This window comes from Caenorhabditis elegans, chromosome II (assembly GCF_000002985.6).
Source record: "Caenorhabditis elegans chromosome II".
Lineage (NCBI taxonomy): Eukaryota > Metazoa > Nematoda > Chromadorea > Rhabditida > Rhabditidae > Caenorhabditis > Caenorhabditis elegans.
The window spans coordinates 5921782-5940842 of NC_003280.10; the positions used below are offsets into that span (position 1 = coordinate 5921782).

A 19061-nucleotide genomic window follows, 5' to 3' on the forward strand; every position below is an offset into this window, starting at 1 on the left:
CCCCTTCGTTCGATTTAAAAATCGCGGGCATTCAAAGCACTCCCACTTTCCCTGTTCGTTTAGTTTCGTTATATGACATTTTGCTTTCTTTTATTTTCGCTTTTCACCAACCCTAATCAACAAAACTTAAAATCATTGCAATACTCGCGTGTTTCGAAAACCAATTATATACATTTCATTTTCAGGTAGAATGCCACCGAAAAAAGCTCCCGCCAAAAAGCTGCACGAGTTGGCTGCTGAAGTTCGTGTTGGTCATAAAATCAATGATATCAGCAAAAAGACATTCATCGTTGGAAAACAGTTTGCCACCGGTGGATTCGGACGAATTCATACGTGTACCGAAGAAGGAAAATCGCAGCAAATGGTGATGAAAATTGAACCATCCACAAATGGACCGCTTCTCACAGAAGTTGTAGTGTTCAACAGAATTCTCAAAAAGGAATTAATTGAATCTTATAAGAAGAAAAAGAAAATTAGCTGGATCGGTCTTCCATACCTCATTGCCAATGGATATTTTACATACGAATCGGAAAAAATGCGATATATGATCATTCCGAAGTATGCAACATCATTGGAAGCTGTAAGAGAGACTAACGGTGGTACTCTGGCTATGAAGGATTCATTGACTGTCGCGAGCTGTATTCTTGATGCTCTCGAGTACTTGCATGAATCGGTTTGTGAACATTTTCATTTAAATTGCTGATATTCTTCTTTGTTCAGGACTATGCTCACGCAGATGTAAAGGCTGCCAACATTCTTCTAGAAAAACAAGGAGTGTATTCAACAGCCGTTCTTGTGGATTTTGGTTTAGCTCATCGCACTACGAACAACGTCGACAAGCCTGATAAGAAACGAGCTCACAATGGAACATGCATCTTCACCTCAACTGACGCACATCGTGGTAACAATCCATCATTCCGTGGTGATATTGAGATTCTTGCCTATAATCTGATGATGTGGGCAACTGGCACATTGCCATGGATGGTGAGTTAATACTTTTTCGAACGTTATTATTTTTGAATGGGTTACAGGCTCTCGAATCGTCCCCCGAGAAGGTTTTTGATGCCAAACAGAAGTTCATTGCTGGATTGCCAGGCACCTTGCAGAATGTACTTAAGGTTCGTACTTAACGTCTTCCACCCCATTACACGCTATTCCGTGTTATACCTAACTCTACATGCTCTGAAGCCAAATTATGGGGTCAGAAAACTTCAAAAGTGGATATATTTGTATACACACGCAACCAACCTACCAATTACACAATTATTTTCAGAACGAATCATCTGCCGTCGTTGGTTGTATTGCATCAATGTTCGATATATCGATGAAAACCAACTACACTGACAAAGTTGATATGGGAAAGCTGAAGAAATTGGTGACAGACGCTATTCAGAAAACTTCAAGTGATGGTAAAAAGACGCCAACGAGACAGAAGAAACTCGCCGAAGAAGATAAAAATGCAGTGACACCAAAAAGAAGTACCCGGAGATTAGCTGTGAAAGAAGAGAGTGACAATAAAGATAATGATGAAGTGGAAGTTAAACCGGAAAAGAAAGCTACTCCCAGAAAGAGAACTACTCGAAAAGCTGTGGAAGTCAACAATGATTCAGATGACAATGAAGAACAATATGAAAATCCAAAATCAAAGTCATCGAGAACTCAAACAAAATCCAAGAGAGCAAAGGAAGAGGATGTCGACGATGAAGAGGAAATCATCATTCCGAAGTCGTCAAGATCTCGAAGTAAAGTACAATTATCTGGAGAAGGATCAGATGTCACGACGCCGTCTTCAGCTGCATCTACTTCGAGAAGTCGCAGTATTCGTCTAGGATTAACGTCATCAACTGCTTCTTCTAATAAAGTTGCCAAAAAAATCGAGCAAAAGTACAAGCGTTTGTCTATGAACAAATCTTCTCTCGTTCCCGTAACAATTTCTGTTGCATCCGATAAATCTCCAACAACCTCAACTCCTTCGAGTTCGTCTGGTCTCAGATCCAAAAGAAAATCCAGTGAAGATGTTGGCGAAGGAATAACTCTGAAGACACAAGTGCTAATTACTCCAGCTATTAAAAGTGAGTTCTCATTTTTTCATTTTAAGCATTAAATTAAATACATCTACATTTTAGAAGCGAAGACAAAGAGTGGAATTTCTTCAGCAACAAAAGCAAGCCCAACCGAGTTGAGAAGAGTTCCTGGCGTCAGAAATTTTCCAAAAGGCAGACGATCGATGATTATCAAAGAGGTAGAATAGAATTGAACTTTTGTTATGAACATTTTATAAAAATGAATCCTGATACTAATTACTGTAATGAATCCTCAATTACTTTTCAAACTTGTTAACTAGGTAAATATAGCTATTCACTGTAGGTTAACAAAATTGTCTCTTTTTTCCAAATGGCCTATTAAATCGCATGTAGTAACTAGAATTGTATGTAGCGCCTAGAATACGTTTAAAACTTTAAATAATATTATTATCAGATTACTAAAGTAATAATGTCATACTAATTGCAAAAACCCTGTCATAAAATAATCAATTAGAAAACATTTTTTTCTTCTAGTAACAATTCTAATAAATCTAATAAATGAGTTTCAGACCAGTGCGAAGTATAAAGAACGTCTTGCTTCTCGTCAAACAAAGCCAACATTTGATGATTCGAGCTGCTCGTCGGAAGTGTAAACCATTGGAATCTTCAATCGAGTCACATTGCATCCCATAATTTCGTCTATTGATTCCTCTAACGTGTCTATTTTCCCTGTCTTACAGTCTCTTTCATTATTATATGTTTCGAGCTCTCAACAGGCATTAATTGTTTTTAGATCTCCAATTTTTTGCAACTTATCATTCTGTTTTGATGTACTATCGTTTTTTATCCCTTCTCCATCTCTTCGTCCTTTTTTGGCTTATCATCACTGACATGATGTCCATCAGCGACGAGTTCCCCTTTTCCACTTTTTTTTGTTATCGACGATCCCTCTTCTCTGATCCCCCTTTCACTTCCCATTCTCAAATTTTGTGAAATTACTACTGATTGAATTGATGAATTTAACTGAACTGTGAGTAGGTGTGGGTGAAACCTAAGAGGAACTAATCACGAAATTAACAATTTAGAAGGGTGCTGCTGGAAATAAAATGGGAAACAGGTTCTTTGTTCCGGTTCCCTCTCATTTCGACGACTTCTTTTCCGATTGACGTATTTCGATGTGAGGGTGGAAACCGTTGACAGCTGAAAATGTCCAGATGATCTGCTGACCTGATTGGTTTCAGACTTATATTTGGCTCATTGTGAAAATTCAACTTTTTTTTGTTTAGCACTTATGATCGTTGGTGTCCTCCGGCAATCCTTGCCAGACAGTCACCTATAAGTGTAAAATGTGACGAACACAAAAACGAGAATTTGATCGTTTTTTAATGCTATCCATTTTCGTTTTTCTCAGTTTTCCGACAGTTCGTCTTCGTCCCCTAAAAAACAAAACAGTGATTGCTGAAAAAAAGAAGTGACAATGATTTGATTACTGTAGATATCAAATACATGGTAGAGACACAGAGAAGCATAGAAAGTGTTCCACCCGGCTAATGATGAAACACTTCTCTATCTCCTCCGTTCGACAATCAACCGTCTGCTTTTTTCTTTGGAAATCGAAAAATATTTTGACTTCATCTGTTAGTTTACCTAGGTAAAGGCAATTCCGACAATTTTGACGCTTTGTTTCAAAATGCAATTTATTTTGAATTTTGTATTCCCTCTATCAGTGTGCGGTCTATTTTAAAAGACTGTATCTCTCTTACTTCTGAAAATATAAAAAAGTTCGACTACAAAATAATAGAGTAACTTATAATGAAAATTTGAATGATATAAACTTTTTTATGCAACCAAAGGTATCCGAGATGTGATCTGTCAAAGTTCAAGTATTGCGGTGGCTGTATACGGTATGTCTGGGTTTCAATTGTTTCTAGTTTAATCAAATATGTTTAAACTGAAACCATATTAGATTATCTTGTTTTATTCCTCAAAAATTTAGTTCAGCTATTTATTATAATTTTCGGGCTTTCTAGGATTTTCAAACAGATGTTGTAGGGCCAGTGATAGTTAAGATAGTAAGTACACTTACAATAGGCATAAAAATAATATTTTGATCAAATTTAGATATCTACATTTCCGCCTTTTCCCAGATTTTATAGATTTATTTAATTTAAATCATGGTCAATCGGTAGTTTTCTGAGTTGAGCTGAACTCCCAACTCTCTCGGAGTTCAGTCAATAAAATGAAACATCTAAATTGTCTTCAAAAGAATACGATGTATTGAAAAGTTTCGAACAAGATACAATCATCAATAAAAGCCCGAAATCAATCATAAATTTGACGAAAAATCTGTCGTTAAAACAATATCATTCCATTTTTTTCAAGAATTCTTCTTCTATTTCTTTCTGCCACGAGCTTTACAATTTTGAGATTCTTTTTTTAAATATATTGTGGAATATATTTATTGAAAACTTAATGTGTTAGAATGCAAGTCTAGAAACAGAAAATAAATTCAATCAATAGAACATTTAAGATTATGAGGGTTATATTATTGTTACATTTAGAATATCTCTCATAGGTAGGTACCATGTTTCAGACGGGTGTGCCTAACTAATACCTACCTGCTACCCAAGTTTTTTATATTCAGGTGTTGGTTTAAGTACTGATCATTTCGAATAATTCATTGATAGTTCGTTCAAACGAGGAAAAAGGTTCATGTGTACTCTAGAATTAGGCTCACGAGTAGGCATGAGGCAGACTTAGGTCGCCTACGTTGCAGGCTAGTTTATTATATTTCCCCATCAAAATATTTCGTTGTTTCTCAATGTTTGCGCTATACCATTATGGATACTCTACAAAATTATTTTGAAACAAACATATTACATTATCACAGTAGTGTGCTTGTACATTTACAAACCAAAAATCTCTGAGTTATAAAAATAGCTAAATTAGAATATTAGACAGTAACTTTCCAGTCTAGAAATCAATTAGCCAATAAAAATTACACCTGAAAGCAGATATCAAAAATAATAAGACACAAGTAAATAATAATTTTAATAGTTTCCAAAAGATCTATTAAAAAGTTCAAAAAGTCCGTACTATTTTCGAAAAGTTGAATGCCTACGTGTTTCTTCAATTTCTTTTATTTTCTAAATGTTTTGACAATGAACCGTCTCTCAATCTATCCGTCAATCTTCAATGTGCAATACAGTACATGCCAACACACAACGTTTCGAAAACAAATCGTCACAGCCGAAAAAATTTCATTTTCGTATCATGTTTCGCATTTGTGCACATGTTCCCCGTTATTAAAATAATCTTTGTAGGATTTGGAAAACGAGGGAAAACGCTTACCGTAATCCACCGGGAGCATGTAATTTTGTGAAATGGGGTGGCGCGTAGCGCGGTGGTGTCACAAATGGTTTTGGGTAGATGTACCGCATTCGAAAATTATAGGGCTTCGCGTTTTGAGAGCTTTGTGTGTCCCGTTGTGATGATAGAGTAGGTCAAACGATGAAACGAGATGGGCGGCACAAAGTGCATTCTGCGTCTTATGGCGACGCCTACTCTATTACTAAAGTCGGACGGTGCCAGTCCATTAGAGCGGGAAGGACCATGCTCCACAGCAACACTTGCGCCCACTCGTCACTACGAACGCTTCTCATTCCAAAGTTTTTTTTTCGCGGAAGATCTTTGAGCATTCTGTGACGAAAAATATTTTGTGCGAGGTGCCAAAGGTGTCAAGTTTAGAAAATAACCAATTAAAGTAGATCTGAAAAAGTGAAACATTGTATTGTCCAGGTACAACTTTAAAAAGTTGTCCCTAACAACATATAAAGTATATTCCCTATTAGTATGGCCCTCCGCCAATCGACTTTTTCGGCTTATATTTCAGCGGTTTCAAAAGATTTTTGATTTTTTCAAATACCAGAGCATAACGATAGATTTGAAACAAATTTTGTCGTTTGAGTTATTGAAAAAAAAGTGATCAAAGACAACCGAGATATAAACGGTCAAAGTCGAGTGACGGGGGCCATACTGATAGGGAATATACGGTAACGCAAACGTTTATAGTTCAGTATTTTTGCCATATCTAGGTCTCGCAACGCTGCGAACGAGTTACTGTAGCTATTGTCCTTTTATGTGCATTATAATCTGTAAAATTAAATAAAAATAGGATTTAAGAATTTTTTTAATTTGTTGGGATAGCGTCAAAATTTTTGTTGTCAGTGTGGTGAGAACGCAATAGTTTTGTTACCTGGTTAATAAGTGGATATAATGCCACCTGAAGTTCCAGATTCCTGTCAGCACGAAGAACAGAAATTTATCACTTGGGCTGAGTTACGAGAAGAACAAGCCTATGTATTTCTATTTGTCTGGAAGATTTTATCTCTAGTTGTGTTTTATAGAATTTACAGGTGGATAAAGGATTATAATTTTTAAAAATTTAAACACAAAACCTCTCTGTCACAAACTCTAATTTATGTGAAAAATTTATGATTTTTGATATTATAGAAAATTGTTTCAAAAGTGAGAACTTTCATGAATCACCTGCGGTTCAAACTACTTTTTCAGGTAGTAAAATTTCTTTCAAGTACATTTTGCATATTTAAAATTCTATCCTCTTCAACTCTGTGTTCCTACATTTAATTTCCGATCTTGATTTAAAAAAGTACCTTGAATAAAATCTTGGAATTTTCAAATTCTTTAGCACGGATACCTAGTCCCCGTATCTATTTTATCCATCCACCGTATTCTTGAATTCATGAGCTTCTTCTTCTTCTGGAAATTGGGCGGAGTCGGAGTGGTCGATTCGAAGGGCGGTCTCTTGAATATGCATAACGTGTTTTCAAGCTCTCACCTCTTTTTCGGAGGAGGACCACCCGCCTCTCACTATTTTCTGATTTTTTATGCATTCGATACATATTTTTTTGGACACACCTATTCTCTCTTCATTGAAATATCGCTTTTCTTTACTTTTCAACTATATTTCATTTCCAGACTGGATTCAAGTTATACCACTCAACATGTCATCCATCTTCCCAAACTTACTACCATTCCAGCTTTTCGTGAGTCTTTTCCTTTTCGTGAGATTTTTCTTTGTACAAAAAAAGAAAATTGAATGACAGAAGAGGGTTCAATTAACGTGAGAATTGAAACGAGAAGGGGACCCCAAATGAGAAATGCACCTGTCCTAAATAGCTCCCCGCTCCCACCGTTTCCCATCTTCCTTTGTGTACATTTTCGGAAGAGTGAATCGAATCATTGAGGAAAGAAGGGACTAATTATTTTCAATAAAATCTGGGAAAATTGGAAAGCTATGTAACTATGAATACCTAATTATACAATTTAAACACTGTTGAAAGATGCATGAGAAATCGGGAGGAGGTACTAGATTTGGCATTTCCTGTAGTAAGGATTTTCTTATATATACATATATATCATAGCCTTTGATATATTTCCAGACTGTTTGTGAATTGATGGGGTCCGTCACCTAATATACTAGTCTAGATTTATCTGAAAAAAAATCTTAGGGTTACTGTAGTTGTTACCAGATTGTTTCTCCAGGCTCATGTAGAAGTGAAAAGTTGCCATATTTTGAGGGAAATCGATTGAGAAACAAAATAGCGTTTGATAGATTTTTGAAAACGGTCAAAAGATCTTCAAAGGTTTCTTAATGTGATTTCTTACTCATTTCTTACTCAGTTTTGCACGATGTATGCTCACCGAGTGTCATTTGTTCTTCTCGAATTTCATCTTCCTTTTAATTTTTCCCCTGACTTTTTGACGAGTTAACATGATTTTACCTCAAACTGAGATGAACCTACTAACAACAAGAGTTCAAAAAACTTGCACTTTTCAATTTCTGAATAACCCATCGATTTTCGAGTTATTGGGCCAGGTGTGAATTTTAAATATCATTGGAATATAGATTGCAACTCCGATTCCTTATTATAGAAGGGAAATTATAGCTCAGAATTTGGAAATGATTTTAATAAAATGAAGTAGACCCCAATCTCAGAATCCTTTTGGTCAGACTTGCTATTATTGAATGAACAATGTAAATCTTAAATCAGCTACTTCCTACCTGGTCTGATTCGATCACGTTTTTCAGAGTGATCTTTCAGTCTTCCTCAATCGTTTTCGTTTTAGATTTGTGGCGTTTCTGAAATTCGAATATTTCTGATCTCCATGCTTATCCTTCAGGCCGTTTAAATTTTCTGATGATCAAATATATTTCTGTCTGTTATTCCCGAAATAGATTTTCCGTTTTCTGACACTGAATACCTATGACCAAAAGTTTTCAAACGACAGATGGTCACTCTTCTTTTTTGAAATGCATAACTTTCTTGACTTTTGACTCTGTCACAATTTTACCTGCTCTTTTTCTTACACTCTCTTCCAACACATAATCGTTTCGATTTGGAAAGGCACACGGACTGCACGTAGAGTAAAAGAAAGAGAGAGAGAGAAACAAATACTCTTATCTCCGTTAGCTTCATCATCATCTCTATTTCTCTTTTCTACAATAGTTATGGTGTTCCTGTTTCCTGTTTCTTATGTAAAACTGTTAATTTCATAATTTTTGAAATTTCAAGTACTATGACTCGCTATCAAATATGAACAGTGCAACTGATAGGAGTTCCCTCTGACTTCGCTACCCTTCAACTTTTTTATTATTATTTTCATATGTTTTTACACACACATGCACACGTTTTTGTGATGGTGCGAACGATTGGAAACATTCAATTCTCCTCCTTTTCCCCCTGCCACACGACTTTTATGAGTCATTTGACAATCGAATGTCACTTCAAAGCAATAAGAAACAACAGAAAAGAAGGCACTAAGAGACATCTGATGCTTTTAACGTTTTCTAGAATTATTCGATTCTTCAAAAATTGAAGGATTGGCATAGTTGGCACTGAAATTTATGATGCTCTTGAGTCTTAAAAAACTTGAACTTCACTGTTTAATCAGCTACTTTGAACTCCTTTCAGTCATTTTTTAAGCTTGCGTAATAACAGCAACTCCTATGTTTTAGGTTGCACTTTTTTCTGGTATTACTGTAACTTAATACTTATCACATTTCTAATAATAAAAATTCACTCGAATTACCACAACTGTAAGCTGAATGTTTGTGACCCCCTTCTGTTCGCATTGAGGTGCGGTCCCGTTACTTAATTATAGCTCATCCACCTAACCACAGAATCTTCTTTACCTTGGCTCCTTTCAAGGTTTCTCGGCATCTGCTTGATCATGTAACCTACATTTTCATTCAACCTTCAAGCTTTTTTCTCGATGAAACAGGCAAATCACCTGTTCTCAAGAAGAGCCAACAAGTGTTCCTCTCTTTTGTAAAAGTCGTCCAACCCAGGCAGTCAGTCAGCAACAAATGAAATGAACAAAACGGGTTTCGAGACTACGGGAAGGAAGAAGAAACTGTGGGTGACTATGTCTAAGTCTCTTGATCGGTTGCCACTCTTTCTCAAAGGCTGACACGCTCCCGGGGACAGGCAAATGTGTGAGAGAGGTAGATGCAGAGAGTGTTTCACAAAACATACACAATCGTCGTCTTCTTTTCTCGGGGAGGTCTTGACTTTAGACACTATTTTCCTCCGCTCACTCTTTAACCTACCAACAGTTCCCAAAATGAGACAACATGCCCTTGGCTCCGCTCCGAGAGCACACTGTTGCCTTTTCTAGTGAAGTGAACTTGCGCCATCCTGCAGCAGCTTTCCGTTGATGGCCAACTTGAGCACCGCCAATCTAGATCATTTTGTTCCAACATCCATTCTATCTTTTCAATTTATTTTCTGAAAATCTAAAAGCATATCAGTTTTTATCAATTACCTCGGGCCTAAATAATTTTTTCAAAGTTTAAGCTAACACATCTAAATGTAAATGCGCTACAACTTAATTATTTGTAAAAACTCCGGATCTCCTCGCTCACTCCAGAATGTAAAAAAAAGAAAAATTGAAAGTGTGTAGGTATACCATACGCATGCATTACTCTTGAATTTTTCGAAGTATATGATTTAGCATTATGCCAAGAAAGATTGGCTATGGTAGACTGACTGCTTCCAATTTTCAAGCTGAAAGCTTTTCTAAACCTTATTTCTCCAACATATAATTTCTAATTTTTATTATGATTTTGTTTCAAACCTCACATTTATATTTTTAGTTTGAACTTACAACATCTACACCAATTGTTTTAACCCTAAAATCTATATTTTCCCAGACGGAAATAATGTTTAACCTAGAGAAGTGTGCACATGATTGACACGAACATGACTTTTTTACTGTCTTTTTCTTACGTTTCTCCCGTTTTCTTCTCTCCGTCTCTTTCCATTTTCTTATCACTACCATAATTTTGAAAATCCATTTTATCAAACGTGCTCCATTGAATATGAAGGATATGTATGACGTCATCACTTAATATTAGTCACCACTTGATTCTTGACGTCTTCGTCTTATTCTTCTAATGGCATGATGATAGGAAATGGTTTGAAGTACTTCTACTTCTACCTTATTACCAAATTGGATTAGTTACAGTATGAATGGTTTATGTTATCTTGTGTTTTCCTCCTTTACACTTTCAATTAATATGTTTGTTGTTTTCGCTAGAGTATTTTTTGTCTGAAAAAAAAAACAAATGGAGCATCAGCAAAAAGTGAGAAAATAATAGAGTTCGCATCTCGAGACGACAAGACGTCATTTCTTTGACGTGGATTGATTTGAAAATTAGAGAACTAGTGATAAGAGAGAAAGAAGCATCCGACCGCGTGATGACCTGAATTGATGAGAGATAATGGAAAGGTGTCGACGATTGATGAGTCTGGATTTAAATTCTGATCTTTTGTCAATTTAATATTTATTGATAAATTAGCTAGTCTGAAAAAGTGAAGTAAATGTATTTTACTTTACAAAATTTTTTTGCAGTTGTTCCATAACTTGAAAAAATTGATAGGGTTGTATGTATTGCACCAGTAAAAATATATATTTGCAGCAGACTTTTTTGCGGACTGCATAATTTGATAATTTATTTCAGAGCAGAATTAACATAATTATGAGCATGTTGGTTTTCTCTAAAGTAGTCTAGATTTCGGTTTTGGTGAAGAGGTGAAATTGAGTGGAGAAATTGTAAACATCAATTTGGGAATTTACCAAAACTCTTTACCGCGACAAAAAATTCAGAATTTGAATATACCTCCATGGAAGCGATTATATTGTGCAATTATAATTGTGTAATATATCCTCTTTACCTTCTTCATGCTTATCCCCAATTTCCTCCCTCTCTCTTCTCACCTCATTCCGTTGATTAAAGAACCAATTGAACGCCCGCAGGCTTCGTTGTGGGTAATACAGTAATGTGATAGATTGTATGCCTGCCTATGCACATACACAAGTATGTGCTCTACCATTGCATATTCTGAGCTCTCCTCATTTTATACACTCTTCACAAATATCCACTCCATTAGAAAACCATCTGTCCGTTTGTGTCCCCAACCGGGAGCGCGAGGGGTGGATTGACCGTAGAAGGGACTGCCATCTGCATTTCTTCACTTCCCCCCTTTTCTCCAGCATACCATTCCATTATTTCCTCGATTCGTGCCCCGTCTCTATTCTTCTTCGATTTTACCGGTAATTCCTTGTTGTACATATTTGTAGAATGCATTATATACTTTTCCAGACTACCGTATTCCCTCGCGTACCCAGTTCTTATTTCAAAGATTATGAACTCAATGTTTTGTTCAGAGTTGCAACAAGCGCTGCCGCAGGTGATATATTTTAACCTGTTTTCATTCAAATATTCTGATGAAAAGCACGATGTCTTAGTCAGCCGATTCTAGAAGTTTTTATATTCCACGTTGCAGTTTACCTATAGAACGTGACAATATGTCACATGAACAAACTGGTTCTATTGATTTGATAGGAAGTTTGATTTTTTTTTTGAAATAAGGTTTTAGTTGCAAAAACAACTTAAAGTGAAATTTGTATGTATTTAGAAAATAAAAACTTGAAAAATATGTAAATATTTTCTTTGTTTTTGTCAGCACTTAACTGAAAAAAAACCACAAACCGTAAATGAGGTGTCCCATTTGTCCTTGTTCAGATAACTAACCATACTCCTCCAATTACCAATTTATCCGAATTAGCGCCCCACACACTCCTCCACATCCACACTATCTTTCGCTTTTGATTACTTTTTTCGGTAATATCTGTCAAGGTGGCTGGGTTCGTCGTCGTAGTCCTGTACTGTTTCGTCGAGAAGGTCACCATATTGGGGGAAGAAGTAAGAGACTGTCTTTTGGCGCAATATCACTGTTGTGTAGATCGCCTAGTTTCTTGTCTCGAATAACATGAAATGATAGACAGAGTTCCCTATGACACTCTAAGTCTCGAGGTTCTTATCACTTTATCGATTAGTTGAACAGCTGGCTGTCTCCTATCATCATATATCCACCTTGTTTTCTTTCCGCCTTCATGACTCTTTTCTTCCTGAAGCATCCCTTCAAACAATTCTCTATTTTCTCTGTATCCAATGACTCAATATTCTCAAATCTCAACCTAATTTGAATAACTGACAACAGTAAAAAGACCTCCGAATGCAAAAGCAGGAGTAATTAACCTAGGAAGAAGCAACCAGGGATAGTCAATCAAAATGAGATGACATAGATCTCGAGTTGACATGTTTTTTGAACCAATCTCGGAATATTTGCATAATTAGTAGTAGTATTCCCATAAGAGCAGATTTGTAAATATTATAATAAGTTGCTTGCAGATGGTTGGTAGTAAATTTTATTTTACTGCAAGTGAATATTTATTTCCAAATGTGTTAATATTTTTTTAGTTAAAAAATTTTATACATATTTTTGAGAAAGTTGTTTTCGAAGTTTTGATACTGTTTTATTGCAAATAAAAGTCGGAATTGCTCCAAATTTTTAAACAAAACTTTAGTATTTTAAAAAATTTAGAAAAATACCACATGTTTGCTCTTCTACAATATTGAAATACATAATTAAATCATATAATTTGTAGTAAAAATTAATTATTTTTCGGCCGACTTACAAAATTGTGGATTGCAAAAATAGAGAAATCGCCACTTGTTTAAAACGGAGTTTTTAATTAATGTACATTATGTTGATTGATGAGGTTTCAGTGAAATTTTTAAATTAAAAAAAAACACTGATTAATTACTTTACCTATTATGAAATAGAAAACAATATAAAAATGTCAAAGCTCATAATGCACCAAATAATTTTACCAACCTAGACTACCTGCCCAAAATACAGTTTGCCCTCAATTCTTTTTAGGATAATCTCTTTTAGAAGTTAAGTCTACAACATGATTATAACGACTTCACGGTACTGATCACTCTCTTTTCTCTGAATCCATACTTCCAACCCGCCGTTCCTTCTTCATCATTTTCCATTCGTTTTCCTCCGTCTCTTTTATCTTTTTCTCATCTCTTTTCGTTTGTCGATCTGGACGATCCGATGCGTCATCCTTAACGCTTCTCTTATTTCTTTTCTTCATCTCCTTCTTGAAAGTGTCTATCATTTTTTTTCTACTTTATTTCCTGATTCCATCATATCTCCTATGTGTTCATTAAGTATCACTAATTATTCCATTAGTCCCTTTCCCACCTGCCATCCATCTTCGAGGTTTTCCTTGTTTAGTCTGGTTTATTTGTTTAACAAAAAAAAAGCGTGTTGGAAAAATGCGAAACCGTCTGCGTTCGCTAGTTTGAAAAATTTTAACAGAAACTTCCAATGTTGAGTTGGATTTAACAAGTTAGATCTCAAAAATATTTTTCAAAAAATCTAGAAAATTCGGCTTGAAAAAATTGCTTTAAAATCCGGAATAAATGGAAAAATTCCGCCATAATTGTTTTCATCGACAAAGATTGATTTATGGAAATTCAAAATTTGAAAAAATATTTTTTAAACTGTTTTCAAAAGATAACTGAGTAACAATTCTGAAAAATCTTACAAAATTGGTTGCCATGACAACAACCTCTACAAAAAACAAATGACCTCAGCTTCTACATTTCTTCTGCATATTCCAATTATTTATTTTATTTCACATTTGACATGACCGTCTGAAATGAAACAATGAAGACGTTGGTCTTTTCTTTTCTCTTTCTTTTCCCACCCTGAAAACCACGAACATACATTTTTCAGTTCAGACGTTTTTTCTGCAATTGCATTAAGCATTGATGATGATTCAGCATTCACAATCATCGATTTTTCCTCCTTGTTGATTTGATTTTGTCCGTTTTTTTCTGCTCCCACAGAAAAAAAACGCACAACAGTTACCTGTCTTCTTATCAATTTCCTTTTACGTGCCTATTCCTCTTCTCTACCTATCACATGACCAAACTTTCAGTACCCCGGACATAAATGCCACGTCACACTTTAGACATTATCACATTTTTCTCATCTTTTAAGCAAAAGCTCTCAATCTCTAAGGTCTATGCTCTTCAGTTAGAGATCGTAATTTTAGATACCGAACACGGGGTGAAAACCGAAAAACTAAACTCTTTTAGCTCAAGATTTTTTCCATATCTTCTCTTGCCTGCCATTCACTTTTTTGATGGATTACGGTAGATTTCGTTCAACTTTTTTGCATTTCAGATGTCGGAAGACGTAGCAGTCACGGCGCAAACAATTCTCAATGGGTAAGTTGAATTTTGTTGGGCAGGGCGGAGTCAGAAGGTGTCAGAATATGAATAGATGAATAGAACTAAAGTGTCCCATCATTGCAGAACCCCGCCCCATAATCATTTTCGAAAAGAGTGGCTCGCTGGAGCAGCAGGAACGACAACGCCCACGACGACCTCTGGCGGACAAATGATGACGGTTTGTGATAAAACAATTTTTTTTTCGAGTTCTTCCCATTGAGATTTTATTGACTTAAAATCTTTTGATGAAAAAAAAGTTTATCACAATTTTTAAAAGCTAGAAATTTATGCCATTAAAATATGATTTAAAAAAAAATCATAAGTGAAAACTAGAGAACAGTGATTGATTTTGCAAAATATCTGAAATACTTTTCAAAACAAAAACTATTTCAAATCTTATATTTTAGAATTGGAATATACATACAGTATTTCATCTAATTGTCTTGCACCTCATTGCTCAAGTTTGAAGCCTTTTAGCGTTCTTTGAGCTCAAGTTTCAACCCCTTCTGATACCAGCTTCAAATTCCCAATCAGACACTTCTTTATCCTAAAACATGGATTTCAGCTCTCCCCTCCCGCCGGTGACGGACCAGGTTCCGCTGGCTCAATGGCTCCCGAATCGACTTCTTCCCTTTCCGACTTGTCTGGTGACGCGGAAGGTGTGTGGAGTATAGACATTGATCAAGCATTTCAAGAAGCGTTAGCCATCTATCCACCTTGTGGACGAAGGAAAATTATCATCAGTGACGAAGGGAAAATGTATGGTGAGTGAACTGTCTATACATAATTGGAGTCATACAAGTGGTAGAAGAATGAATACATTCACATTACTGTGCATCTGCCTTCATTGAACATCTGCCCATATCCATGGGATAGAAACTTCTTTTCCATTTGACTTTTCTTTCTAATATTTATTATTATTATGATGTAAACGGATTGAACCGGCAGACAGAAACCGACAAAAGAAGAGAGTAGAAGGTACTACGGGATTAGTAGAGACCATCTTTCCATCCTTTCCGTGCCACTTCTCCATATTCCTTGTATTTGTTTATTTTCGCTGCGGGAAACCACGGGCGGCTCTTTCTCTCTCTAAGTCTTGACTTTTTGACCCTCCCGCGCAACCAAAATCAACAAATCGTTAGATTAGATGTTGGAACATAGTTTGTTAGGAAAATGTGATTAGGGGGTTACCGAAGTATCCCAAAGTATCACGTTTTCAGCTGTCGGTTAAAGTATTTAAAATTTAAAATTGAAATTAGATTTCAAATTTTATTTTAAAATAGAAAAACCTCTGGAAATTTTAAAATAAAAACTAAAATTATCAGAATTATAAATATTGAGGAATATCAGAAACGTAGCGTGTCTGTAACTGCTCTCGCTGGACTTTGTGCTCTGCCACGTCATAAAACACGAATACTGTCTGCGCAGTGCCCGGCAGTAACAAACAAAAAGAGTTTGCACATTTGTTTGATTTTCAAAAAAAAAGAAACCTTTTTCCACAATGATGACAACTAAAAGTTACACAGACGCTGTTTTGAGACTACTGTAGAACAGCAATTTTGTTAGACTTCTTAACAATGCCCGTTACTACGGTTATCAGTTTGATCCGCTTTTATTTCGTAAAAATTACCGGAAAACATAATGTTATCAGAGAAAATTCCATAGTCTTTACTCACTTAATTTATGTGATAAATTTGGGTGGGGTGATAATTGATACGCAAATATAATTAAGAGGGTTCAAGTTTTCAATACAGTATTTTTTAAAAATAATCTTGATCTCCCTATTAGTCTAGCCAATTAAATAATAGTCCTATAGAAAAATACAGAATTTAATCTTAAATTTTAACAATTTCCACTTTGATTCGTGAAATCTTTTTTTAACATAGAATCTTTCAAGTCGACGTCACCCTTATTTTAGTTATTCCATCGTCAGACCTGAATTTTTCACCTGTTCGTTACCTGATTATTTCTTCCTCCTCCCACATTCTGATTTCATTATGAGCAACATTCATTTACTTGTTTGAATTTTATATGTATATATATTTTCAGGAAGGAACGAACTAATCGCTAGGTATATCAAATTGCGATGTGGAAAAACGAGGACTCGGAAACAAGTGTCATCACATATTCAAGTACTTGCTAGGAAAAAGCTCAGAGACGAACAAGCAAAAAAGAAGGTACCTTTTCATCTGAATACGGTAGTTTAATTTACTATATGTCTAACTGAAATTCATATTGAAAACTTTTCAGGGTGATATTCCCAGTCTTCTTCAACAAGCTTCACCTCCAGGAGGAGTTAAATCTCCATCAGCTGTAGTATTTCCGCCTGTTTCCGCAGCTGTCGCTGCAATCACTGAAATTTCTCCACAAAGTAGCTACTCATCAATTGTGCCAAAAGTGGAAACCGATCAAATCTCCCAACAACTATTTAAATGTTAGTTTTTTATGCGATACAATTATTGCATCAAACTAATTTTCTCATGTTTCCAGCTCTTCCTTTGTGGTCATTCCAACAAACTCCTGGATTACCTATCGGAATGGATCTATCACAACTTGTTTTCCAACAATCCTCTCCCGACAAAACAGTTTCACCTGTGAAATCAGAAGTTGTAGAAGAAACGAAACCAATCGCTTCTTCACAATTAACACTTCACAGCTTCTCCGCATATGTCAAATGTAATAAGACAAGTTTAAGGACAGAACTCGTGAAGATTGAGAATACACTGGAAAAAGATGATATTGACATTTCTGTATTTTACGAAAAATATCCGAAATTACTTCGAGAATTGTTCGAGAAATCCGAGAAAAAGGATGTCTTCTTCCTTGCAAAGTGTTGGGCAAATATTAATGTTTCGGATGATGTACAGTAAGTTATATTGAATGTGATTGATAATTAGTTTTGACTCAAAGAAAACCTTTTAGAAACTGTCAATACGCAGTCGACTCGTTCTACTCAAGTCGTGAAAAATTCCAATTAAAGGTCTCAACAATGGCTTGCTCATTTGGAAACCAGGCAGTTGAAAAAATAGAGGTACGAATATTATGAGCTAAGCGGCAATGTACAATCGGTTGATTTTTCAGCAATACTTCCCAATCGAATTCGATGGATCATATTCGTTCATATTGAACAACTCCCCAATGTGTGACTATATGGTTAAGTTCATTGCCGAGCTGAAGAAGCTGAATGTAATAGAAACAATGAACAACGTGCTGGAGAATTTTACAGTTTTACAGGTAAGAATATTTGAAAATATTTAACCTATTCAGAGAGTTTGTCAGCGGCCATTTCTCCACCTCTAAAAATTCACAAAAACTTAAATCAAAGTTGAAAAATAGCTCTAGAAAATTTTGAAAAGTTTCATTTGTTTCATTAGAATTGAATAAATAATATGCACATTAATGAATAATATACTTTTTAAGTCGCTTTCAAAAATGTTCTCCGACTGAAAGCTTAAAATTCTGAACAATGTTTGAACAGTGTTATAATTTTTTAATTAGTTTTCTAACACATTCTGGGGTTTTAAAGAAAAGGAATACGGGGTTCTAATTTAACAAAAAAAAACTGAGGAAAAACTGGAAAGTACACATAATGAAAAGCATAATAATTTTCAGATTGTCACAAACAGCGAAACTGATGAATTATTAATGGTTCTCTGTTTTGTATTTGAAGTATCACAAGAACCAGAGCCATCATGTTCTGTCTACAGGCTAATCGATGGAGGAGGCGATTCTGATGAATGAATTTTGAAAAATCTCTTCCCACACTGCCATATTTTTTGTTTTTTTCTTAATTTATACACTCATTCATTCCTTTTCTTCGTTTTCTCCTTCTCTTCAAAAATCGGTCACACGAATTCATTTGAATTTCATTTGAAAAATAATAATAATATGTTCCAGTCATTCCCATTTTCTTATTTTCTCCATGTTTACCTGAATACTCAAAACCCAATTTCCCGTGATTTATTTTTGTACTTTTTTTCGTCTCATCATGTGCAACCAGAAGAAAACTCGTCGAGCTTCTCATATTTCTTGGAAATTCACAGAATCCATCAAAAAGTCTACAGTGTCTAGTACGAGTTGTTCTTTAATTTCTAATCCCTCACATTCATCCCCACACTTCTCCCTTTCAGATTCAGTTCCCCCCAATACTTGCAACCTCTTCTCCACACCTTCCACAAAATCTCAATTCTCGATTTTTTCAACCCAAGTTTCCGATTTGATTCAGTTCTGTTAGGCTCTTAGGTGTGTTTTGTTTCATTTTCTGTATTCTATTTTTGGACTTGTTTTCCCTTTAATTATCAGTTATTGAAAAAATGCATCAGATACCTAAACTTTTCAATTTTTTTAAAAACGTT

General features: G+C 35.4%; 2 protein-coding genes and 2 non-coding genes across 13 annotated transcripts; all 4 read left to right on the forward strand.

The window, feature by feature from the left end:
* The first annotated feature begins 185 nt into the window (after nt 1–185).
* vrk-1 (Serine/threonine-protein kinase VRK1) lies at nt 186–3057 on the forward strand. The gene is made up of 6 exons (NM_062784.8): nt 186–673; nt 721–984; nt 1032–1118; nt 1274–2072; nt 2127–2242; nt 2594–3057. Exons 1-6 carry the CDS (start codon nt 191–193, stop codon nt 2675–2677), a joined length of 1833 nt encoding a protein of 610 aa, NP_495185.1. The 5' UTR covers nt 186–190; the 3' UTR covers nt 2678–3057.
* Nucleotides 3058–5394: 2337 nt separating this feature from the next.
* On the forward strand, nt 5395–5531 carry F28B12.5. The gene has a single exon (NR_051129.1). It is a non-coding gene; the product is annotated as an Unclassified non-coding RNA F28B12.5 (non-coding RNA).
* A 1517-nt stretch (nt 5532–7048) lies between these two features.
* On the forward strand, nt 7049–19049 carry egl-44 (the record flags this gene model as incomplete). Of its 10 annotated transcripts, none has more annotated exons than NM_001356848.3 (10): nt 7049–7090; nt 14660–14703; nt 14791–14884; nt 15272–15470; nt 16756–16904; nt 16957–17140; nt 17197–17572; nt 17629–17737; nt 17788–17940; nt 18319–18447. In NM_001356848.3, 10 exons carry the CDS (start codon nt 7049–7051, stop codon nt 18445–18447), a joined length of 1479 nt encoding a protein of 492 aa, NP_001343765.1. The 10 variants fall into 10 exon arrangements, with proteins under 10 accessions (NP_001343765.1, NP_001343766.1, NP_741007.2 ...); NM_001356849.3 differs by having other exon boundaries at nt 16756–16883; NM_171850.7 differs by lacking the exon at nt 7049–7090 and adding an exon at nt 11712–11800 and having other exon boundaries at nt 16756–16883; nt 18319–19049.
* Nucleotides 15136–15156, forward strand: 21ur-12994. The gene has a single exon (NR_051130.1).
* Nucleotides 19050–19061: the final 12 nt, after the last annotated feature.